Below are 25,914 nucleotides of genomic sequence, written 5' to 3'. Positions count from 1 at the left end.
CCCTTGCTTCTTCTTCTTTTTTTTTTTTACCTAACTTTGGTTTTCCCCACTGTGGTTTCACACCTGTTGTTTTCGCCAGGCTGGCTTCACGGGTGGGTAACAGACGACCAGGGACTCATGGTTGAGCTGTAAGCAGTATCTCTTTATTCATGCAGGACGCAGCACAATCTAAGACGAGCTAAGCTAAACTCAAGGTACTCTAAAACTCACAATGCTGTCTTTATATATACTTGCCAAGTAGGGTGGAAACAGGATGTGACATAGAGAGGGTGGAGAGAAAAGTGACTGGTGAAAATCAGAGTGTGACAAGGAGGGGGTGGAGCAGGTGAGAATCCTATCACTGAACCACCAATGCCCTGGAGGGAGTGCTTTATGTAAATGTAAAAGTGATTTATGTAAATAGACCAAAGCTTTGAATGGGATTAAATCTATCCCTATATAGGCATATGGTTAAGCAGAAGCCAGGGGGAGCTGGCATACTATCCAACATCTCCCCCTTTCTTTTTAACTAATGGCCATTGTGGGGTGAACAGAAACCTATATCATACAGGCGTTTTCAAAAGAACTGGCATAAGTCATGGAAAACAAAATAGGCGAACAGCAATAACCAGTGTGATGCCAAGGGAAACGTTTCTTACCTCAAAGGGCAAGGCCTAGCAGGCGAAAGGGCATTTCTTGCCTCTGGGAACGCTTCATGCCTCTGGGGGCATCTCTTGCCTCAAAGGGCATTTCCTGCCTCTGTGGGCATCTCTTGCCTCTTGGGGTGCTTCATGCCTCTGTGGGCATAACCTAATAAGGAGGGGGAGTTTTCTGCCTCTGGGGCAGAGCCTGCAGGCGAAGGGACATGGTCTATAAAGTCTCAAGGCAATTGGCTGAAGTTAGTCTTTGAGAAACACAGCAGCGTGTACCAGTAAGTCCAATGGAGCTGTCAGTACAAAGTAGCTGACCACAGAAGAAAATGCCAGAGGATGAAACGCTGCACGTCTGTCTCGATGGGGAATGTCGGCCACCAGAATTCTGCTTTTCTGTAGAGAGTGAGCTTTGGAGTTTGTGAATCTGTTTCTTCAGGTCGTGCCAGGTCACCTCATTGGTTTCTGGGGGTGTGTTGTAGTCATTCCATCTTGTGGGCGATGTCAGAGAACAGGATCCAAATGGATTTCCAGTAATTCCATTTGAGTAGATGCTTTTTCATGTGAAGACTTTGACAGCTGAAATTCACTTACTTGTCAAACAAAACTTGTAGCAGATTAGAAGTTTACTATAATTGATAACTCCATTATAATTGGAAGTCCTTTCTAGTATGATTTTAAGGTTGTTTAAACAGTTTAAACTCAATAAAATGTGGAAAGGTAAACAGAAGAACCACAGTTAAAAGCCTCAGGCATGAGAATAATTAACATAATCATTGCACTATCTGCCCCACCCATAACTCATACAGTTTTCGGGATTAAACGTTTCAGATTCATGTCAAGATGTAAAAGAGAAATCAAAGGAGGGAAAAAACAATTTTTTGGATTGTTTCTGGATGTCTCTAGAAATCATGGCTGCGTCCAACTTTTTTTTTTTTTTTAAGTCAATGTCAAACAAAAATTCAGTCATTCAAATCATTCTCTTATGAAACGCAACTTGAACCAGATTATCAAGATCTCACCATGTAGGATTAAGAGTCCCCGGAGGGCGTCCTAGTCCAAAAAGCTCCTCAAAATTCCATTTAGGGTGCTTCAGACTGTTCCTGCTGGATTGCTTCAGGCACCCATTTTTAAAAGCGTCTTCCCATCGAAGAAAGAATCCAATCAGGAGAGTAGAACTAACCATGTGTCTCCATACTTGGGAACTGCCAGGGTACTGCAGAATGCTCCTCAAACTAGAGTAGTCCTTCTCCATGGGAAACATTCGAGAAGAAGTCCAGAAAGTCCCAGGGGAAATCCCCATGCATATCCCAAGGTCTACGATCATGGTCATAAAGAACCAAAGTGTGGCCCGGAGCAGTAGTCCTTTTCCTCAGGAAACATGGGAGAGGGAATCCAGAAAGTCCAAGGAGAAATCTCCGTGCATCTCCCAAGCTTTATGATCCCGGTCATAAGAAACCAAAGTTCCCGGTCAGGGAACCGAAGTGTGGCCCAGAGTAAAATGTTCCAGAGACAGAGAAACTGTCTCATAATGAAACAGTAGAGGCTTTGGCAAACCTCTTCATAAGTAGAAGAGAAGACCATAGTGCATAGGTAGGCAAAGTCTTCACTTATCTGGGAGTTGCGCAGGTCCAGTCCCACGTTGTAGCGTCATATGTTGTTTTCGCCGGGCTGGCTTCACGGGCAGGTAACAGACGACCAGGGACTCATGGTTGAGCTGTAAGCAGTATCTCTTTATTCATGCAGGACGCAGCACAATCTAAGACGAGCTAAGCTAAACTCAAGGTACTCTAAAACTCACAATGCTGTCTTTATATATACTTGCCAAGTAGGGTGGAAACAGGATATGACATAGAGAGGGTGGAGAGAAAAGTGACTGGTGAAAATCAGAGTGTGACAAGGAGGGGGTGGAGCAGGCGAGAATCCTATCACTGAACCACCAATGCCCTGGAGGGAGTGCTTTATGTAAATGTAAAAGTGATTTATGTAAATAGACCAAAGCTTTGAATGGATTAAATCTATCCCTATATAGGCATATGGTTAAGCAGAAGCCAGGGGGAGCTGGCATACTATCCAACACACACCTGCATAATTTCAGTGCTCCTGGAACTGGGTGGTGGCACACTTGGTTGAGTGCCCATGTTACAGTACTCAAGGACCCAGGTTCGAGCCCCCAGTCTCCACCTGCAGAGGGAAAGCTTTCCAAGTGGTGAAGCAGGGTTGCAGGTGTCTCTTTCTCCCTCTCTATCTTCCTTAGCCTCTCAATTTCTGGGTGTCTCTATTCAATAAATAAAGATAATTAAAAAAAAATTTCAATGCACCTAGCACTCTTTCCTCCTCTCCTTCTCTCCCCTCCCTTCTCTTCTCCTTCCCTTCCTTTCTCTGTGTTTCAGATAGGGAGAGGGAGAGAGAGAGAAGAGAGACATCACAGCACTGCTCCACCACTCATGAAGCTCCCCCTTTGCATGGTGCTCCCGTGTGGTGGTCAGGGGCTCAAACCCAGGTCCTTGTGTACGGCAAAGTGTGCCCTCTGTTGGATGAGCTGTCTCCTCATTCTTCCACAGTTTATGTGCATACCCCCCCACGGGAACGAGTATGTAGGCTGTGTTCAGAGAGGATGAGAGAGGGATCACATTGAGGACAGTGCGCCCATTTCCTAAGTGACAACAGGCGCCTTGTGGGTTGAGCCCAAGCTCAGCTTCTTAGGATGACAACACAGGAATGCCATCTGAGGGACTGTGTTGAACACCCAGCCCCCATGATGCACCTCCCACCCCCCAGCTCTTCCATATCTGACCCCACTTGCTTCTGTCTCTCCCTAGTGACCGTCTGGTTCCTGAGCTCGACACGATTGTCCCTTTGGAATCCACCAAAGCCTATGACATGACGGACATCATACACTCTGTGAGTGCCACACTGCCCGGCCTGACCCTGACACTGCAGCCCTGGGATTAGACAGACCGTGGGGTGCACAGGATGGGGGCTCACAGGGGGTGTTCAAGGGAGAGCCGGTGGCTGCCACCACCTCATGACTTGAAGGGATTCAGCAGAATCCAGTGGTCTTCAGGAGTGCATGGGAGAGGAGTCCCCAGAGTCTGGTCCTGAGGCCATGGTCCATCCTTGGGGTACCTGTGTTTGGAGCTCTGTGCTCAGGGGCTTGTGGTCACCTCAGGGGTCTCTTGACAGGTGAGGGGTGTTGTGTGTCTGGGGAGGTCATGGGTATCTGTCCCTTTTTCATAGTGTAGCAGAAGGCACTAGGACAAACAAATCCTCTGTAGATGGCTGTGGCCTCCTCCTGCTCAAAGATGTACTGTGTGGGGTAGGGGTGGGGGCTCTGGCTCACTCCTCTGTCCACCTCGAAGCCCGTGATAGCCTTTATGGGGACTCTGTGGTCAGGCGTGGTTTTCCACTGACCCTTCCAGGTCAGACTCTGAGGGTGGTAAGAGTGAGGTTCGCAGAGCCTGGCTGACCAGGGGCTACACATTCCATCTCTAGAAGCAGAAATCATTTTCACACATGGCATCTGCTACACTAGACCTTCTAGGACTTCTCTTCTCACCTAGAGTCCTCCCCCCCCCCAGATATATTTATTTATTTCTTTTGATAGAGACAGAGAGGCGCACAGTGAAAGAGACAACAGCACTAAAGCTTCCTTTGGTGTGACAGAGGGCAGGCTCAAACAAAGGTCATACACTATCAGTGTGAGCTACTTCACTGGCCCTATATATTTATTTATGAGAGAGGAGAAGGGGGGGAGGAGGGGGAGGGACACAGCACATGAACCAGAGCACTGCTCTGGCACTTCAGTACTGGGAATCAAACTTTTAACCTCATGCGTGAGGTTTTAGTGCTTAGTCCACTATGCCACCTCCCGGGGCTGCTGGATTCCCTTTTCTCCTCATCTTCCTCCTCCATATTTTCCTTCTTTTTCCTCCTTCTCCTTCTCCTCCTTTTTTTCCCTTCTCCTCCTCCTCCTCTCACTCGCCCTAATCCTTCTTCTTCCTAGAGTTTTTGCTGGGCCTGAGTGCCTGCATACTTCCACCACTGCTGACAGCCATGTCTTTTTCCCTTTTTAATGGAGGACAAAGAAACAGAGAAAGAAAGATTTGTAGAGATCTGCAGAGAGAAGAGATTCTGCAGCACTTCTCCATCACTTATAAACACCCCCCCACACACACATGCATGCAGGTGCTCCCATGTGGGGTCTTCAACCTGGGTCCTCTAGTATAACAAATTCACTCTGCCGGGTAAGCCACCTCCAGGCCCCCATGAGCCCCTGTTTCCTTTTTCATTCTTTTTCTATTTTTTTTTTTTCCTCCAGGGTTATTGCTGGGCTCGGTGCCTGCACCATGAATCCACCGCTCCTGGAGGCCATTTTCCCCCCCTTTTGTTGCCCTAGTTGTTGCAGCCTCGTTGCGGTTATTATTGCCATTGTTGACGTTGCTTTGTTGTTGGATAGGACAGAGAGAAATGGAGAGAGGAGGGGAAGACAGAGAGAGGGGAGAGAAAGATAGACACCTGCAGACCTGCTTCACCACCTGTGAAGCGACTCCCCTGCAGGTGGGGAGCCGGGGGCTCGAACCGGGATCCTTACGCCGGTCCCTGCGCTTTGCGCCACGTGCGCTTAACCCACTGTGCCACTGCCCGACTCCCTCTTTTTCTATTTTTCTTTTGGTAACTGCCAGGACTTCACCTGGGATGATGTTTTCAGATAGAGACAGAGAGGCAGAGACAGAAATTGTGAAAGAGACTTCAGGGTTGAAGCTTCCTCTGGTGCAGTTGGGATCAGGCTAGAACTTGGGTCACACGCATGGCAAGGCAGTGCACTATCCAGCTGAACTGTCTTGCCAGACTGTGCCCCTGATTTTTAAGGATTAACTGGAGGGGTGTGTTTCAGGGCTTAGGGCCAAGTCAGGGACGCTGAGCCGGTTGAGACTGCTCTGCCCCATGGCATATGGCAGTGCCTGCTTCTGCACCCTCCTGCCAGCACTTCCTTTATTGACCTCTCCTTCAGCACCCTGCACCCTCACAGACACCGGATCCTTGCCCCCAGCCCCTCAGCCTCCCTGTCCCCCCTGAGCTGACAGCCTCCTGGCCTTGTTTCCATCACATCAGTGTTTCCACATTGGCATTGTAGGGCTCTGTGATGACAGGATTCCTGCCCTAGGGACCATTGTGCCTTTGGGTGGGAGATTTGGGAAGGAAAAGCAGATGTGGCAGAGATCCAGATGTGCTATGAGACAGGCCCAGCAGGGCTTGTGTGGTCAAATCCTTTTGAAAACCCCATCATTTGCTCAAGGCTCCTCAGCCAGCCAGGCGCTGCCCAAGCTTCTCTGGCCCACTGTCTGCTTGTCTGCTAGCATGGCACAATTGAGCACATACACTGTGATGTGCAAAGACCCGAGTTCAGCCTACCCCCTGCATCCCAAAAAGCGTCTTTCTTTCTTCCTCACAATCTCCCCTTTCCCTCTCAGTTTCTTTGTCCTGTCAAAAGAAAGAAAGTAAGTAAAGTAATTGAAAAACAAACAATCTTTCAAACGGACTGGCAGGGTTGGGAAGACATCATAATGGTTCTACAAAAGACTTTCCTGCCTGAGACTCTGAGGTCCCAGGTTCAATCCTCAGCACCACCATAAGCCAGAATTTAGCAGTGCTCTTGTAAATAAATAAATAAAATTTAAAAGACTGTGCTGAGAGATCACACTTTGAATACTACAAAATCAAAGTATCTTCTGTGCAAGCATTTAAGGAGATTATGTGGGGGTCTGGTGGTGGTGCGCTTAACCAGTACGTGCAAGGATCTGCACAAGGATTTGGTTTTGAGTCCCTACTTCCCACCTGCACAGGGAAGCTTCACAAGCAGAAAGCTGGTCTACAGGTGTCTGTCTGTCTTTCTTCTTCTCTATCTCACAGACCTTTCTCAGTTTCTCTCTGTCCTATCCAATAAAATGAAAAATGTCCACCAGGAGCAGCAGACTTGTAGTGCTGGCACTGAGCCACACCTATAACCATGGAGGTTAAAAACAAAAAAAAGATTACAGTATTCTGCATAGGGAATACTGTTCAAAAATCATGTGTAGGCTTTAATTGTAAGAGTCACAGGGCTGCAAAGGAGACATAGTTTCAACAGCTCTTTTATGATAAAGAAAGATCCAGACATCAGGGACCTACAGCAGTGAGTATCTACCCCAAGAAGAACAGAAACTTCTAGATTGTCTAGAACTTTCCAAAGATGGTCAATTTTTTTCCCCTTTAGCTGGCGAGAGAAGCCTCTGTTTGCGTAGAGACCGTGTAAACATGCTCCTTTTTTTTTTTTTTAACCAGAACACTGCTCAGCTCTGGCTGATGGTGGTGTGGGGGATTAAATCTGGGACTTCAGAGCCTCAGACATGAAAATCTCTTTGCAGAACCATTATGCTATCTACCCAACATGTTCTTTAATAGATGATATAATCCTCACAGTCTCTCGTTTCTTACTAAGTGTGGTGTTTTACAGGACTGAGTGATTTAGGCAACTTCATTAAATGTTTTTTTTTGCTATTTGGACACTCAAGTATCTGTGTCCTAAAGTTCTTTTTCATTTTGGATTGGTTTATACATGTTTAGCTCCGATTATCCTTTTTTTTTTTTGACCAGAGCACTGCTCAGTTCTGGCTTATGATGGTGCAGGGGATTGAACCTGGGACTTCAGAGCCTCAGACGTGAGAGTCTTTTGCAAAACCATTATGTTTTCTTCCCAGCTCTGATTATCCTTTTGGAGGTACTCTGGCACTTCAGAATTCAGAATTTCTTTGGTTTTGAACTCCATCTTTGCGCTTTTATCCTTTTATTCCTAATAAAAGGAAGGCCATTGCATTTGTAAAAGAACCCAAAATAGGGAGTCAGGCGGTAGCACAGTAGGTTAAGCACAGGTGGCGCAAAGCACAAGGACCGGCATAAGGATCCCAGTTCGAGCCCCTGGCTCCCCACCTGCGGGGGGGGGGGTGTCACTTCACAAGCAGTGAAGCAGGTCTGCAGGTGTCTGTCTTTCTCTCCCCCTCTCTGTTTTCCCCTCCTCTCTCCATTTCTCTCTGTCCTATCCAACAATGACGACATCAATAGCAACAACAATAACTACAACAATAAAACAACAAGGGCAACAAAAGGGAATAAATAAAATAAACATATATATATATATATATATATATATATATATATATATATATATATACACAAAAATGCAAAAATAAATGAAATTAAAAGACTGCACTGGTTCACCCTCCCTGCCCGTGCAGGAGGGACCCTCTCCTCCATCACCAGGGAGGCGCTCCCTCTGCCTGCACTCGGTTCCCGTGGAGCATCCACCACAGTGCTGGGCTGGGAACTGCTCAGCTCTGCCATCTGCGGCCTCTGACACACTGTCTGTGGGTGTCTTTTCCTCTCTGCTCTGAGCCCGGGAACACAGGGATACATATGTCTTTCCCTACAGATTGTTGATGAGCGAGAGTTCTTTGAGATCATGCCCAGTTACGCCAAGAACATCGTTGTCGGCTTTGCCAGGATGAATGGTAGGACTGTCGGTATTGTGGGCAACCAGCCCAAGGTGGCTTCAGGTAGGGGTGCTCTCATCACACAGGGGTTGAGGGGTTGCTCTCGTCAAGGGTGGGGGGCACTGCCTGTCTCCTGCAGTCCCAGACAACACTCATGCAGGTGCTGTGCAAGGCCTCTCTCTCTCTCTTTGCCACTAGAGTTAACACTGGAGCACAGTGTCTGCAGGTCATATTATTTTTTCCTCTTATTCTTTGATGGAGATGAGAATCAAAGAGGGAGAGAGAGGAGAGAAGCCTGCAGCAAATGTTCAAATGCCTAGTATATACCTAACCAAATCCTAGGGGCAAATATCTAGGACTTTTTTTTTTTTCTACCAGAGCACTGCTCAGCTCTGGCTGATGGTAGTGCAGGGGATTAAACCTGGGGCTTTGGAGACTCAGGCATGAGAGTCTCTTTGCATAACCATTATGCTATCTACCCCTGCCTGGATTTATTTATTTTTTAAATATTTAATTTATTTATTGGTTGGAGACAAATCAAGAGGGGAGGAGGGAGATAGATAGCTAGATACACCTGCAGCTCTGCTTGACTGCTTATGAAGCTCTCCCCCCACCCCCTGCCCCACAGGTGGGGGAATACCTAGGATTTCTGTCCAAGGAACTTGCTCCTGCCAACCTTTGGTGGAGTCTGAGCACGTGGTTTCAGTATGAGTCTTTGACTTTCATCATCTTCTGCCACTTTCCTTCCCCCCCACCCCCACCCCCACCCCCACCCCCCTTGGAACTGGAAGCTCTGCACTTGGGCCACTTTTTCATTCAGATGGGGACAAAGAGAGGGAGCAAGATCACTGTGCTGGAGTTTCCCCTGGTGCCATGTGGTGTTAAGGTTTGGACTGGGTCGTCTGCATGGCAGTTACCTGCTGAGCTGCCTTTCTTTCTCTTCCCTCTCCCTTATCTGAGCCATTCTTTGCGATGTTCACGGAGCAGAAAGGTGCCCGGCTGTCCTACAGGTGACTGCTGTTTGGAAGACAGCCTCATTCATTTCATTGACTTTCTCATTTTCAGATACTAAAAGACTCCTTCAGAGTGTCATGGAGAAGGCATCCATTCTGACTTTCGTGTTTTTTCTTTTTTTTCTGTGAGAAAGGAAGTAGCCAGGACTCAATGGGCATTCTAGTTTTTGTTAGAGAGAGATAGAGATAGAGAGAGAGAGGAGAGAGGAGAGAGGAGAGAGACAGACAATAGAACCAAAGCTTCCTTTAATGTGGTGGGGGCTGGGCTTGAATCTGGGTTTGTGCATATAAAGCAGTGCACTATCCAAGTGAGCTATTTTGATCGTGTTCCCCCACCTTTGGAAATAGCTTATTAATATGAGAGAGAGGGGGTAGGGGTGGGAGAAGGAGAGAGAGAGTGTGGGGGGGAAGAAGGGAGAAGGAGGGAGGGAGAGAGATAGAGGAAGAGAGAGAGATAGAGTTTAAGAACCTGAGCATCACCTGGCACATGTAATGGCAGTGATGGAGCTCAGGACCTCATGCGCACAGACCCAGCACCCTTCCCCTGGCACCAGCACCCAGGCCACTCACTGGGTGTCCTGACAGCTTGGGATAACACGGTGACCCTGGGCTGGGGGCTCCCTTGAGGACAGAGGTTCCACTGCTGACGGCTCATTCTCCAGGGATCGAGCCTTGGTTTGATTGTCACTGCTCATCTTTTTTCCCCTCCAAGTTTGTTTTACTCTAGTCTCTCTGTACTTTTTTTTTCCACATCTTAATTTAGAATTGTCTTCTTCCGGGAATACATCACTCAAACTCTCTTTATTTTAAGCGATTAACATCGATTTTGAGTATAAAGGGAGGAGGAGAGATTTAAAACAGTTACCCTTTATTGAGTTACATTTTACTCAGAATAAAATAGATAATTTTAAAGTGCTTGTTTTGACAACGGGACAGTTGGATAACCCCCTCCCCCCCAGTCATCATCTAAATCTCAGCAAAGAAGACACAGAGCATTTCTATCATTTCAGAAAATTCATTTGGTAGAGGAAAAAAATCTGTTTATTTTTCTTTTTTGAGTTATTTTTGTTTGGCTGCCAGGGCTCTGTGATGCTGGATTTATTTTATTTTATTTTATTTTATTTTATTTTATTTTATTTTTTTACCAACTGGTGAGAGAGATGGAGAGATACTGTTCCACTGCTCATAAAGCTGCCCGTGCTCCCTGTGGTGACTAGGGCTCTGACCCAGGTCCTCGAGCATGATGAAATGTGCACTCTACTGACTGAGTTATCTCCCTGCCTCTGCTCTCTCTTAAAAGTTATGATTAGGGGGCTGGGCAGTAGCGCAGCAGGTTAAGTGCACATGGTGAAAAGCGCGAGGACCAGAGTAAGGATCCCGGTTTGAGCTCCCGGCTCCCCACCTGCAGGGGAGTCGCTTCACAGGCAGTGAAGCAGGTCTGCAGGTGTCTGTCTTTCTCTCCCCCTCTCTGTCTTCCCCTCCTCTCTCCATTTCTCTCTGTTCTATCCAACAAAGACAACAATAATAACTACAGCAATAATAACTACAGTGATAAACAACAAGGTCAACAAAAGGGGAAAAACAGTTTCCAGGAGTCGTGGGTTCATAGTGTAGGCACTGAGCCCCAGCAACAACCCTGGAGGCAATAAAAAAAAAATTGGGATTAGAGATTTTTTTTATGTCCTGTCCAAGAAATCCATGTTTACAGCAAGGTTACAAAGATAGTTCTGGGACCAGGCAGTGGTATTCCTGGTTAAGTGCACACACTATGGTGTGCAAGTACCTCGGTTCAAGCCCCTGGTCCCCACCTGCAGGGGGAAAGCTTCATGAGTAGTGAAGCAGGGCTGCAGCTCTCTCTCTATCTCCTCCTCCCCTCTCAATTTCTATCTCTACTGAATAATAAATAAATAAATGAAATTAAAAAAAAAACATAGTTCCTGATTCTCTAGGAACTTGGTGGTTCTGGGTTTCATATTACAGTCTGTGATGTGTTTTTCAGTCACCTTTTCTGTCTGGTGTGTAGAGTGGAATGAATGGTTGTCTACTTCCTTTTCTTTCCATATAATTTTCATTGTTCCATCACCATTTCTTTAAAAGGCTTCCTTTCTCCACTGAATTGTTCTAGTGCCTGGCCTGCACTTGGTGTGTGAATCTTTCTCTTTCCTTTTTTTCTTTTTTTTCCTCTAGGGTTATTGCTGGGGCTTGGTGCAGGCACTATGAATCCACTGCTCCTGGGGGCCATCTTTTCCATTTTATTGGACAGGACATAAATAAGTTGAGAGAGGAGGGAAGATGGGGGAGAGAAAGATAGACACCTGCTTCACCACTCGTGAAGCCATCCCCCTACAGGTGGGGAGCCCAGTACTCGAACTAGGATTCTCACGTGGGTAAGTACTATGTACGCTTAACTGGGTGTGCCACTGCCTGGCCTCCCTTAATCTGTTTTTTTTTTTTTTTTTTTTTACTGTCTGTTCTGCTTCATTATTGTTTTGCTCTGACTTACAGTGGTACTGGAGATTGAACCTGAGACCTTGGAGCCCCAGGCATGAAAACCTTTGTTTAACCATTGTGCTCTTGTCCTGCCCATGTTTCTGTTTATCTTTATGCCTGTACCATTCCCTCTCTCCCTCCCTCCCTCCCTCCCTCCCTCCCTCCCTCCCTCCCTTCCTTCCTTCCTTCCTTCCTTCCTTCCTTCCTTCCTTCCTTCCTTCCTTCCATGCTTCCTTTTGCCTCCAGGGTTACCAGTGCTTGGTGCCGGCACTACGAACCCACTGCTCCTTCCTAGTGGTTATTTTTTCCATTTTATTTGGTAGGACAGAGAGAAATGGAGAGAGGAGGGGAAGACAGAGAGGGGGAGAGAAAGATAGACACCTGCAAACCTGCTTCACCACTTGTGAAGCGACCTCCTTGCAGGTGGGGAGCCAGGGGCTCAAACTGGGATCTTTACACCAATCCTTGCACTTAGCACTTTATGTACTTAACTTGCTGTGCCACGCCTGGCCCCCAGCAGTACTTTTTTTAGTGCAATTTTTACTATTCTGTTTTTATTGTCATATGAATTTTATTTTTTAATACTTATTTACTGAATACACACACATATATGTAGAGAGATAGAGGTTGAAGGGGAGTGGGGAGATAGAGAAAGGCCCTTGCAGCACTGCTAAACTGCTCATAAAGCTTTCCACCTGTAAGAAGGGATGGGGGGCTTGAACCTGGGTCTGTGCGCATACTAATGTGCACCACACAGGATGTGTTGCCGCTTGGCCCCTGTCTGGTGAATTTTAGATTCTGAACCTGCTTACCATTTAAAAATTTTTTAAAAATATTTATTCCCTTTTGTTGCCCTTGTTGTTTTATTGTTGTAGTTATTCTTGTTGTTGTTGATGATGTCATCGTTGTTGGATAGGACAGAGAGAAATGGAGAGAGGAGGGGAAAACAGAGAGGGGGAGAGAAATACATACACCTGCAGACCTGCTTCACCACTTGTGAAGTGACTCCCCTGCAGTAGGGAGCCGGGGGCTTGAACAGGGATTTTTACACCAGTCCTTGCACTTTGCGCCGCCTGTGCTTAACCCACTGCGCTACTGCCCAACTCCATTGCTTACCATTTTTACAAAAGGATTTCCTATGACTTTGCTAATGACTCCTTAAAAGTATGTCCTTTTAGTATGCCAACTATTAGTCTTTTAAAAATTTTTATTTAACTATTAATCTTTTAAGTAAAAAATACTTGATATTATAAATAAAGAACTTAACTACAGTTAGAAACTTGGTTCCTTAGTTGTCCTAGCCACCTCTCCAGTGCTTAATAGTGACATGTGACTAGTGGCTACAACATCAAGTAACATATCAGCATCGAAAGGTCTTTGGAGCTGTCTGGGGGGTGGTGCAGGAGACAAGGTAGTGGGTGGGCTCTCAAGCAGGAGGTCTTGAGTTCAATCTCTGGCACTGTAAGTACTCAAATTATGACACTCTGCTTCTTTTTCTGTCATAATTAAGTTAATAAATCCAATCTTAAAAAAAAAGTTCTTTAGAAACAAAATGATCATTTTGGGGATTTATTCATTCTTCTGATCAATGAGCATGTACATTTTGGGGTAGGAACTCTCTATTTTATAGAGTTTATTTATTTATTCACTAACAAGATAGGAGGAGAAAGAGAACCAGACACCACTCTGGTACATGTGCTGCTGGGGATTGAACTCAGGGCCTCATGCTTGAGAGTCTAATGTTTTATCCATTGTGCTACCTCCTGGACCACTGTAGGAACTCTCTTTATCAGACTGTCAATGTGTCATTGTACTCCCAGTTTATTGCATTTTAAAAATTATTTTAATGAGAGAGATAACAGAGAAAGAGAGGCTGGAGTACTGTCAAGCTTTGGCCTATAGTGGTGCTGGGGACAGAACTTAGGACTTTAGGCCAGGTGGCAGTGCACCTGGTTGAGTGCACATATTGCAGTGTGCAAGGATCCAGGTTTAAGTCCCTGGTCCCCACCTGCAGGGGGACAAGCTTCATGAGTGATGAAGCAGGGCTGCAGATGTCTCTCTGTCTCTCTCCCTCATTATCTTCCCCCCCTCTCAATTTCTCACAGTCGCTGTTCAATAATAAATAGTTAAAAATAATTTTTTTAAAAAGAATTTAGGACTTCAGAGCCTCAGTCATGAAAGTCTTCTGCATTGGACATATTTTTAAAAGTTTTTCTTTATTAGAATATTTCTTTGAAAGAGACAGAAATCAAGAGGGAAGAGGGAGGCAGAGAGATAGACAACAGCAACACTGCTTCACTACTCATGAAGCTTGCTCTCTGCAGGTAGGCACCAGGGACTTGAACCTGAGTCCTTGTGCATTGTCACATGTGTGCTCAACCAGTACACTACCACCTGGTCCCTGGACATGCTTTCAATATTAAATGAATATTGAATTTTGTCAGATTTTTTTTTTCTTAGTCATTGTTGGACTTAGCCACATCTAGGTTGCGTTTTTTAGATAAAAAGGGAGGGGGGTGGGGGCTGGACAGTGGTGCATTGGGTTGAACACCCCCAGTACCATGTTCACGAGTCTTGGAGCAGGTCTGCAGGTATCTTTCTTTTTTTTTTTCTCTCCCTCTCTTATCTTCCATATTCCCCTCCCCTCTTAATTTCTCTCTGTCCTAACAAATATAATAGAAAAAAGAAAAAGGATAAATGACCTCTGAGAGCAGTGGATTCTTAGTACCAGTACCAAATTCTAGCAATAATCCTGGTGGTAATAAAAAAATTAAAAATAAAAAAAAAGAAAGAAAGAAGAGAAAGGGAGGGAGAGAGAGAAAGATAGCACAGCACTAAAGCTCCCTCCAGTGTGGTAGGTTCTGAGCTTGAATCTGGGCTGTAAAATGGTGCTCTTTCTCTCTCTACTCAGGTGACCTGGGCATTTTTAACACAGTGCAGTGGGGTAAATTCAGGACCTCATACCTGAGTGATTTGATGAGCTACCTCTATGGTATGTGTGTGTGTGTGTGTGTGTGTGTGTGTGTGTGTATGTGTGTGTGTCTGTGTGCATGTGTGATTTACTTATTTATACTTATTTATGTATTTGCCTCCAGGGTTATTGCTGGGGCTCAGTGCCTGCATTACGAATCCACTGCTTCTGGAGGCCATTTTATCCCCTTTTGTTGCCCTTGTTATCGTTGCTATTATTATTGCTGTTGTTGTTGTTGTATAGGACAGAGAGAAATGGAGAGAGGGGAGAGAGGGGGAGAGAAAGACAGACACCTGCAGACCTGCTTCACCGCCTGTGAAGCGACTCCCCTGCAGGTGGGGAGCCGGGGGCTCAAACCAGGATTTTTACACCTGTCCTGCGCTTTGTGCCACATGCTCTGCCCCGTGTGTGTGATTTATTTAGGAGAAGGAGAGAACTGGAGCATCACTATGTGTCACATTCAATGTCAGTGATTCAGTTCAGGGCCTCATGCTTTTTTTTTTTAATCTTTTATTTACTTATTAATGAGAGGGCTAGGAGGAGAGAGAGGAGACACCAGACCTCACTCTGGTACATGTGGTGCCAGGGATCGAATGCTTTGTCCACTGTGCCGCCTCTCAGACTGCCCTTGCTTCTGAGTCTGAGGTTCCTCACCTGCGGAGGAGGGATGCAGCTTCTTTTTAAAAAATTTTTTATTATGTTTTTAAATTTTTAAAATTATTTTTATTTCCATTTGTTGCCCTTGTTTTATTGTTGCAGTTAGATGTCGTCGTTGTTGGATAGGTCAGAGAGAAATGGAGAGAGGAGGGGAAGACAGAGAGGGGGAGAGAAAGACAGACACCTGCAGACCTGCTTCACCACCTGTGAAGCGACTCCCCTGCAGGTGGGGAGCCAGGGGCTTGAACCGGGATCCTTACACCGGTCCTTGCGCTTCATGCCATGTGCGCTTAACCCGCTGCACTACCGCCCGGATGCGGCTTCTTGCCAACACAGATGAAAGGTGTAAGGAGATGGTATGTGTGAAGGGGCAGAGTAACAGTTCCTTTCTAGGGGCTGGACACGGGCTCAGCCAGTAGAGTGCACACACTACCGTGTGTTAAGAACCTGGGCTCCAGTTCCCGGACCCCACCTACAGGGGGGAAGCTTCACAGGCAATTGAGCAGTGCTACAGGGATCTCTTCTTTTTCCTCAATCACTCACTCTCTATTTCTGTCTCTATCAAAAAGAAGAAGGAAAAAAAGGTCACTGGGAACAGTGGAATTGGTATGCAGGCAACTAGCCCTAGTGACAACCCTGGTGATGGAAAAAAGAAGTCCCTTTCTAGAGTAGTTGCCATGATACTCCATGAGGCCAGCAGGAGCCAGAGAGCATAACTGAGAAAAGGACCTTTTCCATCCTAAGAATGAAGACCAAGAGCATGAATATAGATGCACAAATTCCTCAGATACCTATCAAAGCCAGAAACATAATATAGTATAATATAATAAATCTCATATGATAATGGTACGATATACACTAATGCATTGTGGCCAAGTGGGTTTATCTCAAGAATTCAAAGTTGTGCTAACATGTAAAAACTAATCACTAAATAAAGGGGTAAATTCACATAATTATCTCATTTGATAGAACAAGAACATCTGGGGCTGGGAAATGGCTCAGCTAGTAAAGTACATTCCTCACCTGGCATAAGGCCCTGGGTTCAACTCCTAGCACCTCACAGGAGCTCTATGTACAGCAGCAAGGAACTCCATGCTTGATGCAATCGTGCTTGGGTCTCTCTCTCTCTCTCTTTCTCCCCCCTCCCCCTCCTGCTCTCAAAATATAGAAACAAAGCGGCTCAGGAAGTGGCGCATTGGATAAAGTCTTTTTCTCTCCCTCTGTCTATCTCCCTTCCCCTCTCAGTTTTCCTGTATTGTCAAAAACAAGAACGGAAAAAATAGCCGCTATGACAGTGGATTTATCGTGCCAACACTGATCCCCTGCAATAACCCTGGTGGCAGTGAAAAAAAATAATAATGAAAAAAAAACAAAACCAACCACCAATGGGTAGAGGGTAGACAGCATAAAGGTTATGCAAACAAACTCTCATGCCTCCGAAGGCTCCCAAGTCTCAGGTTCGATAACCTGCACCATCATAAGCCAGTGTTAATCAGTGCTCTGGTAGAAAAGAATAAAAATCACCAGCGTTCAGATTCTTTTTTTTTAAATAAAGTATTTATTTATTTATGAGAAAGATAGGAGGAGAGAGAAAGAACCAGACATCACCTTGGCACATGTGCTGCTGGGGATTGAACTCGCGATCTCATGCTTCAGAGTCCAAAGCTTTACCACTGCACCACCTCCCGGACCACTAGTGTTCAGATTCTTACTACTGCTCAATATATATAATTTCCCAAGGACACTTCTGCAGAGCTGGTAGCTGGAACCTGAGCCCAGGTCTCCCCACTGGTGAGGTCCCCAGCTCAGGTCCTTCAGGAGGGGCCGAGGCCCCTGCACACTCCAGCCTGTGGGTTTGCCTGGCTTCCCTGTTTGCCCTGAGCATGAGGGGTCCCTTTACCGTCTCCTTAGAAAGGAGCTCTGTGTGCTGGCTACAGCCCACTGCTGGGAGAACTGGGAAGTCCAGTGTGCTTTCTCTCTCCCCCTAGGCTGTTTGGACATTAACTCCTCTGTGAAAGCAGCTCGTTTTGTGCGGTTCTGTGACGCGTTCAACATCCCCCTCATCACTTTTGTTGATGTCCCTGGCTTCCTGCCTGGTGAGGCCCTGACAGAGGGGGCCCGGGAGAGGTGGCTGCTTCCAGAGACCCGCACAGCCCCAGAGCATGTGTGACTCGAGGTGTCGGAAGATGGGACTGGGCGATGGGTGGGCCTCCCTGGCCCTTGGGTGTGGCGGGCAGACTGTGTTGGGTTTGTGGGTGTCTATTGCTTCTCCTTCATGAACCAGGCACGGCACAGGAGTACGGGGGCATCATCCGCCATGGCGCCAAGCTCCTCTACGCATTTGCTGAGGCCACGGTGCCCAAGATCACCATCATCACCAGGAAGGTGAGTGAATAGCTGGCCTGGGACCCGGCTCTATTGCCCTGTGACTCTAACTGAAGTCTGCTGGTGGCACTGGCAGGGCTGGGAGGAGGGACCTGCATTCACGACCCTTACAGAGAGCTCCTGGAGATGGCAGTGACAGTCCTACAGAGATGCCCTTGTCACCTCAGTGATTTGAAGGCAGCAATGGGGAAAGCCAGCTAGGGAGCCCCAGCTCAGCTGTGAAAGGTGCCTGGCTGGGCCAGAGTGGATTCCTGCCCTAGCTCCCCGGCTTCCCAGGCAGCGCAGCGCTGCCTGTAGCTGCTCTTTCTTTCCCCTCTCCTCTCCTCTCCTCTCCTCTCCTCTCCTCTCCTCTCCTCTCCTCTCCTCTCCTCTCCTCTCCTCTCCTCTCCTCTCCTCTCCTCTCCTCCCCTCCCCTCCCTTCCCCTCCCTTCCCCTCCCCTCCCCTCCCCTCCCCTCCCCTCCCCTCCCCTCCCTTCCTTGTCACTGTTCAGCTCTAGTTGATGGCAGTGCTAGGCATTGAACCTAGGACCTCAGAGCCTCAGGCTTTAATGTCTGTGCTATCTCCCTGCCTCAGTTCCTGCTCTTTGCGTTAATTTTGCTTGGCTTCCTGGGGTACTTTGGGGACTGACGTTCAGGATTCCTGTCTCTCTCAGGCCTATGGAGGTGCCTATGACGTCATGAGTTCCAAGCATCTGTGTGCTGACAGCAACTACGCCTGGCCTACTGCCGAGATCGCAGTCATGGGGGCCAAGGTGAGCACCATGCACCTCCCTTTGCCTGGGTGCATGGACTTAACCCGCCCAGCAGGAGTTCATAGCACAGTGGGAAACAGGGCCCCTGGGTAGGTGGGGGCTCCAGGAACCGGGGCTTAGCTAGACCTCAATGCCTTTCACTCCTGGGCACCAGGGCTAGCTCTGCCCTCTGCCTCTTGCTTAGGGTAGGGGGCCTGGAGTGGGCTTTGAGATTGTCATTAAGGGGGAAAGGATGGGGCAGGCAGCTTTGTAGCCTTCTGGAGGACTGGACTTCCCCTTCCAGGAGGGCTTGGGCCTGTAGAGGTGGAATTTTGTTTCTGGTCCTGGTGGCTTGGTACTTCCTGTTGCTTATCCTCTTTCCTGCTCTTGTCCTGCTTTGATACTACTCTTGGGCTGGAGCCAAGAAACTCCCAGGATCCCTCCAGAGCTGACTTTTAGGGATTCTGCTGTGAAGGCCCATTTTTTTTTAGCTCCCTACACTGCTACTTATGCAGTTCAGTCAGTCTTCCTCTGACCACAAAATCATGTGCTCAGGATGGAAAAAGGAGACCCTGTGAGTCTAATTTATTTATCTTGGATAGAGATAGAAGCTGAGAGGGAAAGAGGAGATCTAGAGACACGTGCAGCACTACTTCACTGCTTGTGAAACTTCCCCGCTGAGTGTGAACAGGGGAGCTTGAACCTGCCATGATAATATGTGCATCACAACCCAGCCCCCAGGGGTAATAGTTCACGTCCTGTTGATAAAGGGAACCATGATTCCAACAGGGAGAAACAGGCTCACATCTTGGCCTCATTAAAAAATAAAAATGGTGGCCGAGTGGTGGCACACCTGGTTGAACACACAAGTTACAATGCACAAGGAACTAGGTTTGAGCCCCCAGCCCCCACCTGCAGGGGAAAGCTTTGTGAATGGTGAAGCAGTGCTGCAGGTTCTCTCTGTCTCTCTCCCTCTCTGTCACTCCCTTCTATCTTGATTACTGACTGTCTCTAATAAACAAAGATAAATTAATAAAGTGAAAATAAAAACGAGGGACAGTGGCACATGTGGTTGAGTGCAAACGTTGTCATGCAGGAGGACCTGGGTACAAGGACCTTCTCCCTTTCTGTCTCCCCTTTCCAGCTCAATTATCGGAGACTGTAGGCTGGGAGTTGGGGGGACAAGCTTTTGGGGCTGCAGAGGAGCCGCCCCACTGCAGCTCCTAGTCATGATGGCTGGGCATAGACACTTGCCTTCCCAAGGCCGAACAGTGGTGGTGCACCCAGTTAAGTGCACATATTAACATGCGCAAGGACCTGGGTCCATGGTGGATTCATGGTGCTGGCACCAACCCCAGTGGTAATCCTGGTGGTAGTAAAAACATATATAGACACTTAGACACTTAGACACTTGCCTTCCTTGTGTCCCAGCACTATTGCCGGCAAATTGTAGTTGCCCAAGGAATTTGCTTGCAAGTTGCAGTTCCTTATAAATCCCTCCTGAGCTCGGGGAGGGAGGGAGAGAAGCTGAGGCTGGGTCTCCAGCAAGGTCATGAACTGTTGCCACAGGGTGCTGTGGAGATCATCTTCAAAGGGGGCAAGAACGTGGAAGCTGCTCAGGCTGAGTATGTGGAGAAATTCGCCAACCCTTTTCCCGCAGCTGTGAGAGGTAGGTCAGCACCGTGAGGGGAGGGCGCTGTGTTCATTCCGGGGGTCACTTGCTCATTCTCTCACTCCAAGAAGTCTCATGTAACTTTTTTTCTTTTCTTTACTGTCAGTTCTGAAGACTGGAGCAGGCAGGGTTGTCCTAGGGCTATCATTCCTATAAGTGCAGTATGACTCGTGCGTACTATTTTGGTTACCAGGACTTTTTTAAAAAAATTTCTTTATTGGTGTTTTACGTTTGACAGTAAATACAATAGTTTGTACATGCATAACATTTCTCAGTTTTTCACAGAATAACACAACCTCCACTAGGTCCTCTGTCATCCTTTTTGGACCTGTACTCTTCCTGTCCCCCCCAGAGTCTTTTACTTTGGTGTAATACACCATTTACTTGGATGCAATACACCAAGGAATTTTTTTAAAAAAAGATTTTATTTGTTCATTAATGAGAAAGATAGGCGGAGAGAGAGAGAGAAAGAACCAGACATCACCCTGGTACATGTGCTTCTGGAGATTGAACTTAGGACCTGCTGCTTGAGAATCCAATGCTTTATCCATTGCGCCACCTCCCGGACCACAGTGGCCAGGATTAAAAAAGCATTGCTGAACTGTCTTGGTGTTGTTCCATTTACCTATTATTATGTGAAGATCCATCCCACAGCACTGTGGCTTAAGGCCACTTCCTCCCTCCTCAGTCCTCAGTGTTTAGTACTGAGGGTTAGGGGATTTGGTCTGGGCCCAGCAGTGTGGTTGTTCTGCTGTTCTGGTCTGGGATCATATGCAGGTGAAGTGACGTGGTGGGGTGACATTAGCTGGATAGTCTGAGATGACTTCTCTCACATGGTGGGTGCTGGCTGTCAGGACTTGCAGTCCACATTTCTCTCTGTGGAGTATGAGGGCAACCAGAGAAGAGGCTGTACGGCCTCATGAGGCCCTAGTTGTACAGAATCACTTTTGCCATGTTTTGTTGACCACAGCAAGCCACAGAAGTAGTTGAGGAAACAGAATCCACATGCTGGGAATCAAGGCCAAGTCACATCGCCAAGGGATTTGTTGTAGGAGGAGGAGAAGGAACTGTGCTATTTTTGAAAATACTAACATTCTTTCCTTTTGTGTTGAACTGGTGGTGAAGAATCACATTCAAAATTTTTTAGTGTTTCTTTTTTTTTTTCTTTTTTTTTTTTTCATGGACCTGTATTCTCCCCACCCACCCACCCACCCCAGAGTCTTTTACTTTGGTGTAATACTCCAATTCCATTTCAGGTTCGACTTGTGTTTTCTTTTCTAATCTTGTTTTTCAACTTCGGCCTGAGAGTGAGATCATCCCGTATTCATCCTTCTGTTTCTGACTTATTTCACTCAACATGATTTTTTCAAGGTCCATCCAAGATCGGCTGAAAACGGTGAAGTCACCATTTTTTACAGCTGAGTAGTATTCCATTGTGTATATATACCACAACTTGCTCAGCCACTCATCTGTTGTTGGACACCTGGGTTGCTTCCAGGTTTTGGCTATTACAAATTGTGCTGCCAAGAACATATGTGTACACAAATCTTTTTGGATGGCTGTTTTGGGTTCCTTAGGATATATCCCCAGGAGGGGAATTGCAGGGTCATAGGGTAGGTCCATTTCTAGCCTTCTGAGAGTTCTCCAAACTGTTCTCCACAGAGGTTGGACCAATTGACATTCCCACCAGCAGTGCAGGAGGGTTCCTTTGACCCCACACCCTCTCCAGCATTTGCTGCTGTTACCTTTTCTGATGTGTGACATTCTCACAGGAGTGAAGTGATATCTCATTGTTGTCTTGATTTGCATTTCTCTGACAATCAGAGACTTGGAGCATTTTTTCATGTGTTTCTCGGCCTTTTGGATCTCATCTGTGGTGAATATTTTGTCCAAGTCCTCCCCCCATTTTTGGATGGGGTTATTTGTTGTCTTGTTGTTGAGTCTGGCAAGCTCTTTATATATGTTGGTTATTAAACTCTTATCTGATGTATGGCATGTAAAGATCTTCTCCCATTCTGTGAGGGGTCTCTTGATTTGGGTAGTGGTTTCTTTTGCTGTGAAGAAGCTTTTTAATTTGATGTAGTCCCATAGGTTTATACTTGCCTTAGTCTTCCTTGTAATTGGATTCGTTTCATTGAAAATGTCTTTAAAATTTATGCGGAAAAAAGTTCTGCTAATATTTTCCTCTAAGTATCTGATAGTTTCTGGTCTAACATCCAAGTCCTTGATCCACTTGGAATTTACTTTTGTATTTGGTGAAATACAGTGATTCAGTTTCATTCTTCTGCATGTTTCAACCCATTGTTTCCAACACCATTTGTTGAAGAGACTCTGCTTCCCCCATATAATAGTCTGGGCCCCTTTGTCAAAGATTAGATGTCCATACGTGTGGGGCCTCATTTCTGGGCTCTCAATTCTATTCCACTGGTCAGTGTGTCTGTTCATGTTCCAGTACCAAGCAGTTTTGATGACAATGGCCCTATAATACAGTTTGAGATCTGGCAGTGTGATGCCTCCGGTTCTGTTCTTTTTTCTCAAGATCGTTTTGGCAATTCTAGGTCTTTTCTGGTTCCAGATAAACATTTGTAGCATTTTGTCTATTCTCCTAAAAAATGTGCTTGGGATCTTGATGGGGATAGCATTAAATTTGTAGATGGCTCTGGGTAATATATTCATTTTGATGATGTTAATTCTTCCAACCCATGAACATGGAATATCTTTCCACTTCTTTGTGTCTTTTTCAATTTCTTTGAGTAGTGACTCATAATTTTCAGTATACAAGTCTTTCACTTCTTTGGTTAGGTTTATTCCTAGATATTTTATAGTTTTTGTTGCTATAGAAAAAGGAACTGATTTCTGGATTTCAATTTCTTCTAACTTAGTGTTTGCATAGAGGAATGCCACTGACTTTTGAATGTTAATTTTATAGCCTGACACATTACTGTATTGCCTGATGATTTCCAAAAGCTTCTTGCTGGATTCCTTAGGTTTTTCCATGTATACTATCATGTCATCTGCAAATAAGGAGAGTTTGACTTCTTCTCTTCCAATCTGTATGCCTTTAATTCCTTGCTCCTGCCTGATTGCTATGGCAAGAACTTCCAACACTATGTTGAATAGTAATGGTGATAGTGGGCAGCCCTGTCTAGTACCTGATCTGAGTGGAAATGCTTCCAGTTTTTCACCATTGAGTATGATGTTGGCTGTAGGTTTGCTATATATAGACTCCACTATCTTCAGGAATTTTCCATCTATTCCTATTTTTTGTAGAGTTTTGATCACAAAGGGATGTTGTATTTTGTCAAAGGCTTTCTCTGCATCTATTGATATGACCATGTGGTTTTTGGTCTTGCTTTTGTTGATGTGGTGGATCACATTGATTGACTTACGTATATTAAACCAACCTTGCATGCCTGGGATAAACCCCACTTGGTCATGATGAACAATTTTTTTGATATACTGCTGTATCCGGTTGGCTAGAATTTTGTTCAATATTTTCGCATCTATGTTCATCAGAGATATTGGTCTGTAGTTTTCTTTTTTGGTTGTGTCCCTGTCTGCTTTTGGTATCAGGGTGATGTTGGCTTCATAGAAGCTGGCAGGGAGTATTCCAGTGTCTTCAATCTTCTGGAAGACTTTTAAAAGTAGAGGTATTAGTTCTTCTTTGAAAGTTTTGTAGAATTCATTTGTAAAACCATCTGGTCCAGGACTTTTATTTTTGGGGAGATTTTTGATAACTGTTTCAATTTCATTAGCTGTGATGGGCCTGTTCATGTTATCCACTTCCTCTTTACTTAGTTTTGGAAGTTGGTAGGTATCTAGGAAATCATTCATTTCTTCCAGGTTCTCTAGCTTGGTGGCATATAGTTGTTCATAGAAGCCTCGCATGATATGTTGAATTTCTGCAGTGTCTGTTGTGATTTCTCCTCTTTCATTTACTATCCGATTTATTTGGGTCTTCTCTCTTTTTTGTTTTGTGAGTCTGGCTAAAGGTTTGTCGATTTTGTTTACTCTTTCGAAGAACCAACATTTACTTTCATTGATCTTTTGTATGGTTTTCCTATTCTCAATGTTATTTATTTCTGCCCTAACTTTAGTAATTTCTGTCCTTCTGGTTGCTTTAGGATTCCTTTGTTGTTCTTCTTCTAGGTCTTTGAGATGTGCAATCAGGCTGTTTATTTGTGCCTTTTCTTGTTTCCTAATGTGTGCTTGTATAGCTATGAACTTCCCTCTTAGGACTGCTTTAGCTGTGTCCCAAATGTTTTGATAGCTTGTGTCTTCATTTTCATTGAACTCTCGAAACATTTTGATTTCTTCCTTGATTTCCTCTTTGACCCAGAAGTTGTTAAGAAGTGTACTGTTGAGCTTCCACATTTTGGCACTGTTACTAATCTTTTGTTGATTGTTAAATGTTAGTTTAATTCCACTGTGGTCTGAGAAGATGCTTGGGATGATTTCAGTGCTCTTGAATAGGCTGATGCTGTCTTTGTGGCCTAACGTATGGTCTATCCTTGAGAATGATCCATGTGGATTTGAGTAAAATGTGTATTCCAGTTTCTTGGGATGAATGACTCTGAAAATGTCCAATAGTTCTAGTTTATCTATCTCTTCATTTAGCTCCCTTATGTCTTTACTGATTTTCTGCCTGGATGATCTGTCAAGTTGAGATAGTGGGGTGTTGAAGTCCCCTACTATGATTGTGTTACTGTTAATATATTGCTGTAGCTCTTTCAGTAGAAGTTGGATGTATTTAGATGGCTTCTCATTGGGTGCATAGATATTAATAATTGTTAAGTCCTCTTGATTGACTGATCCTCTGAGCATTAAGTAGTGTCCATTCCTATCTTTTTTAATCTTATCTATTTTAAAGTCTATCATGTCAGATATGAGAATAGCTGTTCCTGCCCTTTTTTGTGGGCCATTGGCTTGAATGATAGTTTTCCATCCTTTCACTTTAAGTCTGTGTTTGTCTTGTTGAGTTAGGTGAGTTTCCTGTAGACAACATATTGTTGGGTTGTGTTTTCTGATCCATCTTCCTACTGTGTGTCTTTTAATAGGTGAATTCAGGCCATTGACATTTATTGATATCAAAGATTGAAGATATTTTAACGCCATTCTTGTAGAGTTTTAGAGTGTTTTGATATATGTCTTATTTGTGGTGGTCTGACTGTTTATAGGAGACCTTTCAGAACTTCTTTCAGGGCAGGCTTGGTGATGGTTGCTTCCTTCAACTGTTGCTTGTCTGAGAAGGTTTTGATGCTTCCATCTAGTCTGAATGACAATCTAGCAGGATATAGTATTCTTGGCTGAAAGCCTTTCTCATTGAGCACTCGATAGATATCTTGCCATTCTCTTCTGGCCTGTAGTGTTTGTATGGAGAAGTCTGCTGCTAATCTTATGGGTTTTCCTTTGTAGGTGACTCTTTGTTTTTCTCTTGCAGCCTTCAGGATCCTTTCTTTATCCTTATTCCTTTCCAATCTAAGTATGACATGTCTTGGTGTCTTTAGGTCTGGGTTAATTCTGTTTGGGACCCTCTGGGCTTCTTGAATCTTTATGTCTTTGGTGTTGTCTAGACTAGAGAAATTTTCAGCTATTATGGCCTGGAGAACGCTTTCTTCCTCCCCTTCTCTTTCTTCCTCTGGTAAGCCAATAATGCGTATATTGTTTCTTTTGAAGTCATCCCATAGGACTCTGTTGTTGTTTTCAGCATCTCTTAATCTCTTTTTGAGATCTCTTACTTCTTTTTTAGTTGTCTCTAATTCATCCTCAATCTTGCTAATTCTGTCTTCAGCCTCATTGATTCTATTCTCTCTGCCCTCTACTGCTTTCTGGAGTTC

The 25,914-nt window shown here is 45.4% G+C and overlaps 1 protein-coding gene across 3 annotated transcripts in view; it reads left to right on the top strand.

Moving 5' to 3' along the window:
• PCCB (propionyl-CoA carboxylase subunit beta) overlaps positions 1–25,914 on the top strand; it is an 84,237-nt gene that overhangs the window by 56,773 nt on the left and 1,550 nt on the right. For all 3 annotated transcript variants that reach the window (XM_060196896.1, XM_060196897.1, XM_060196898.1), the window contains 6 exons: positions 3,452–3,533; positions 8,098–8,221; positions 17,278–17,385; positions 17,574–17,674; positions 18,328–18,426; positions 19,975–20,074. In XM_060196896.1, coding sequence (XP_060052879.1) covers positions 3,452–3,533; positions 8,098–8,221; positions 17,278–17,385; positions 17,574–17,674; positions 18,328–18,426; positions 19,975–20,074 — 614 coding nt within the window. The remainder of the gene's footprint in view (positions 1–3,451; positions 3,534–8,097; positions 8,222–17,277; positions 17,386–17,573; positions 17,675–18,327; positions 18,427–19,974; positions 20,075–25,914) is intronic.

The sequence above is a fragment of the Erinaceus europaeus genome, chromosome 1, assembly GCF_950295315.1.
Source record: "Erinaceus europaeus chromosome 1, mEriEur2.1, whole genome shotgun sequence".
In the NCBI taxonomy this organism is placed as follows: domain Eukaryota; kingdom Metazoa; phylum Chordata; class Mammalia; order Eulipotyphla; family Erinaceidae; genus Erinaceus; species Erinaceus europaeus.
The sequence above is the reverse complement of the archived record's forward strand: the minus strand, read 5'-3'. Positions and strand labels throughout refer to the sequence as shown.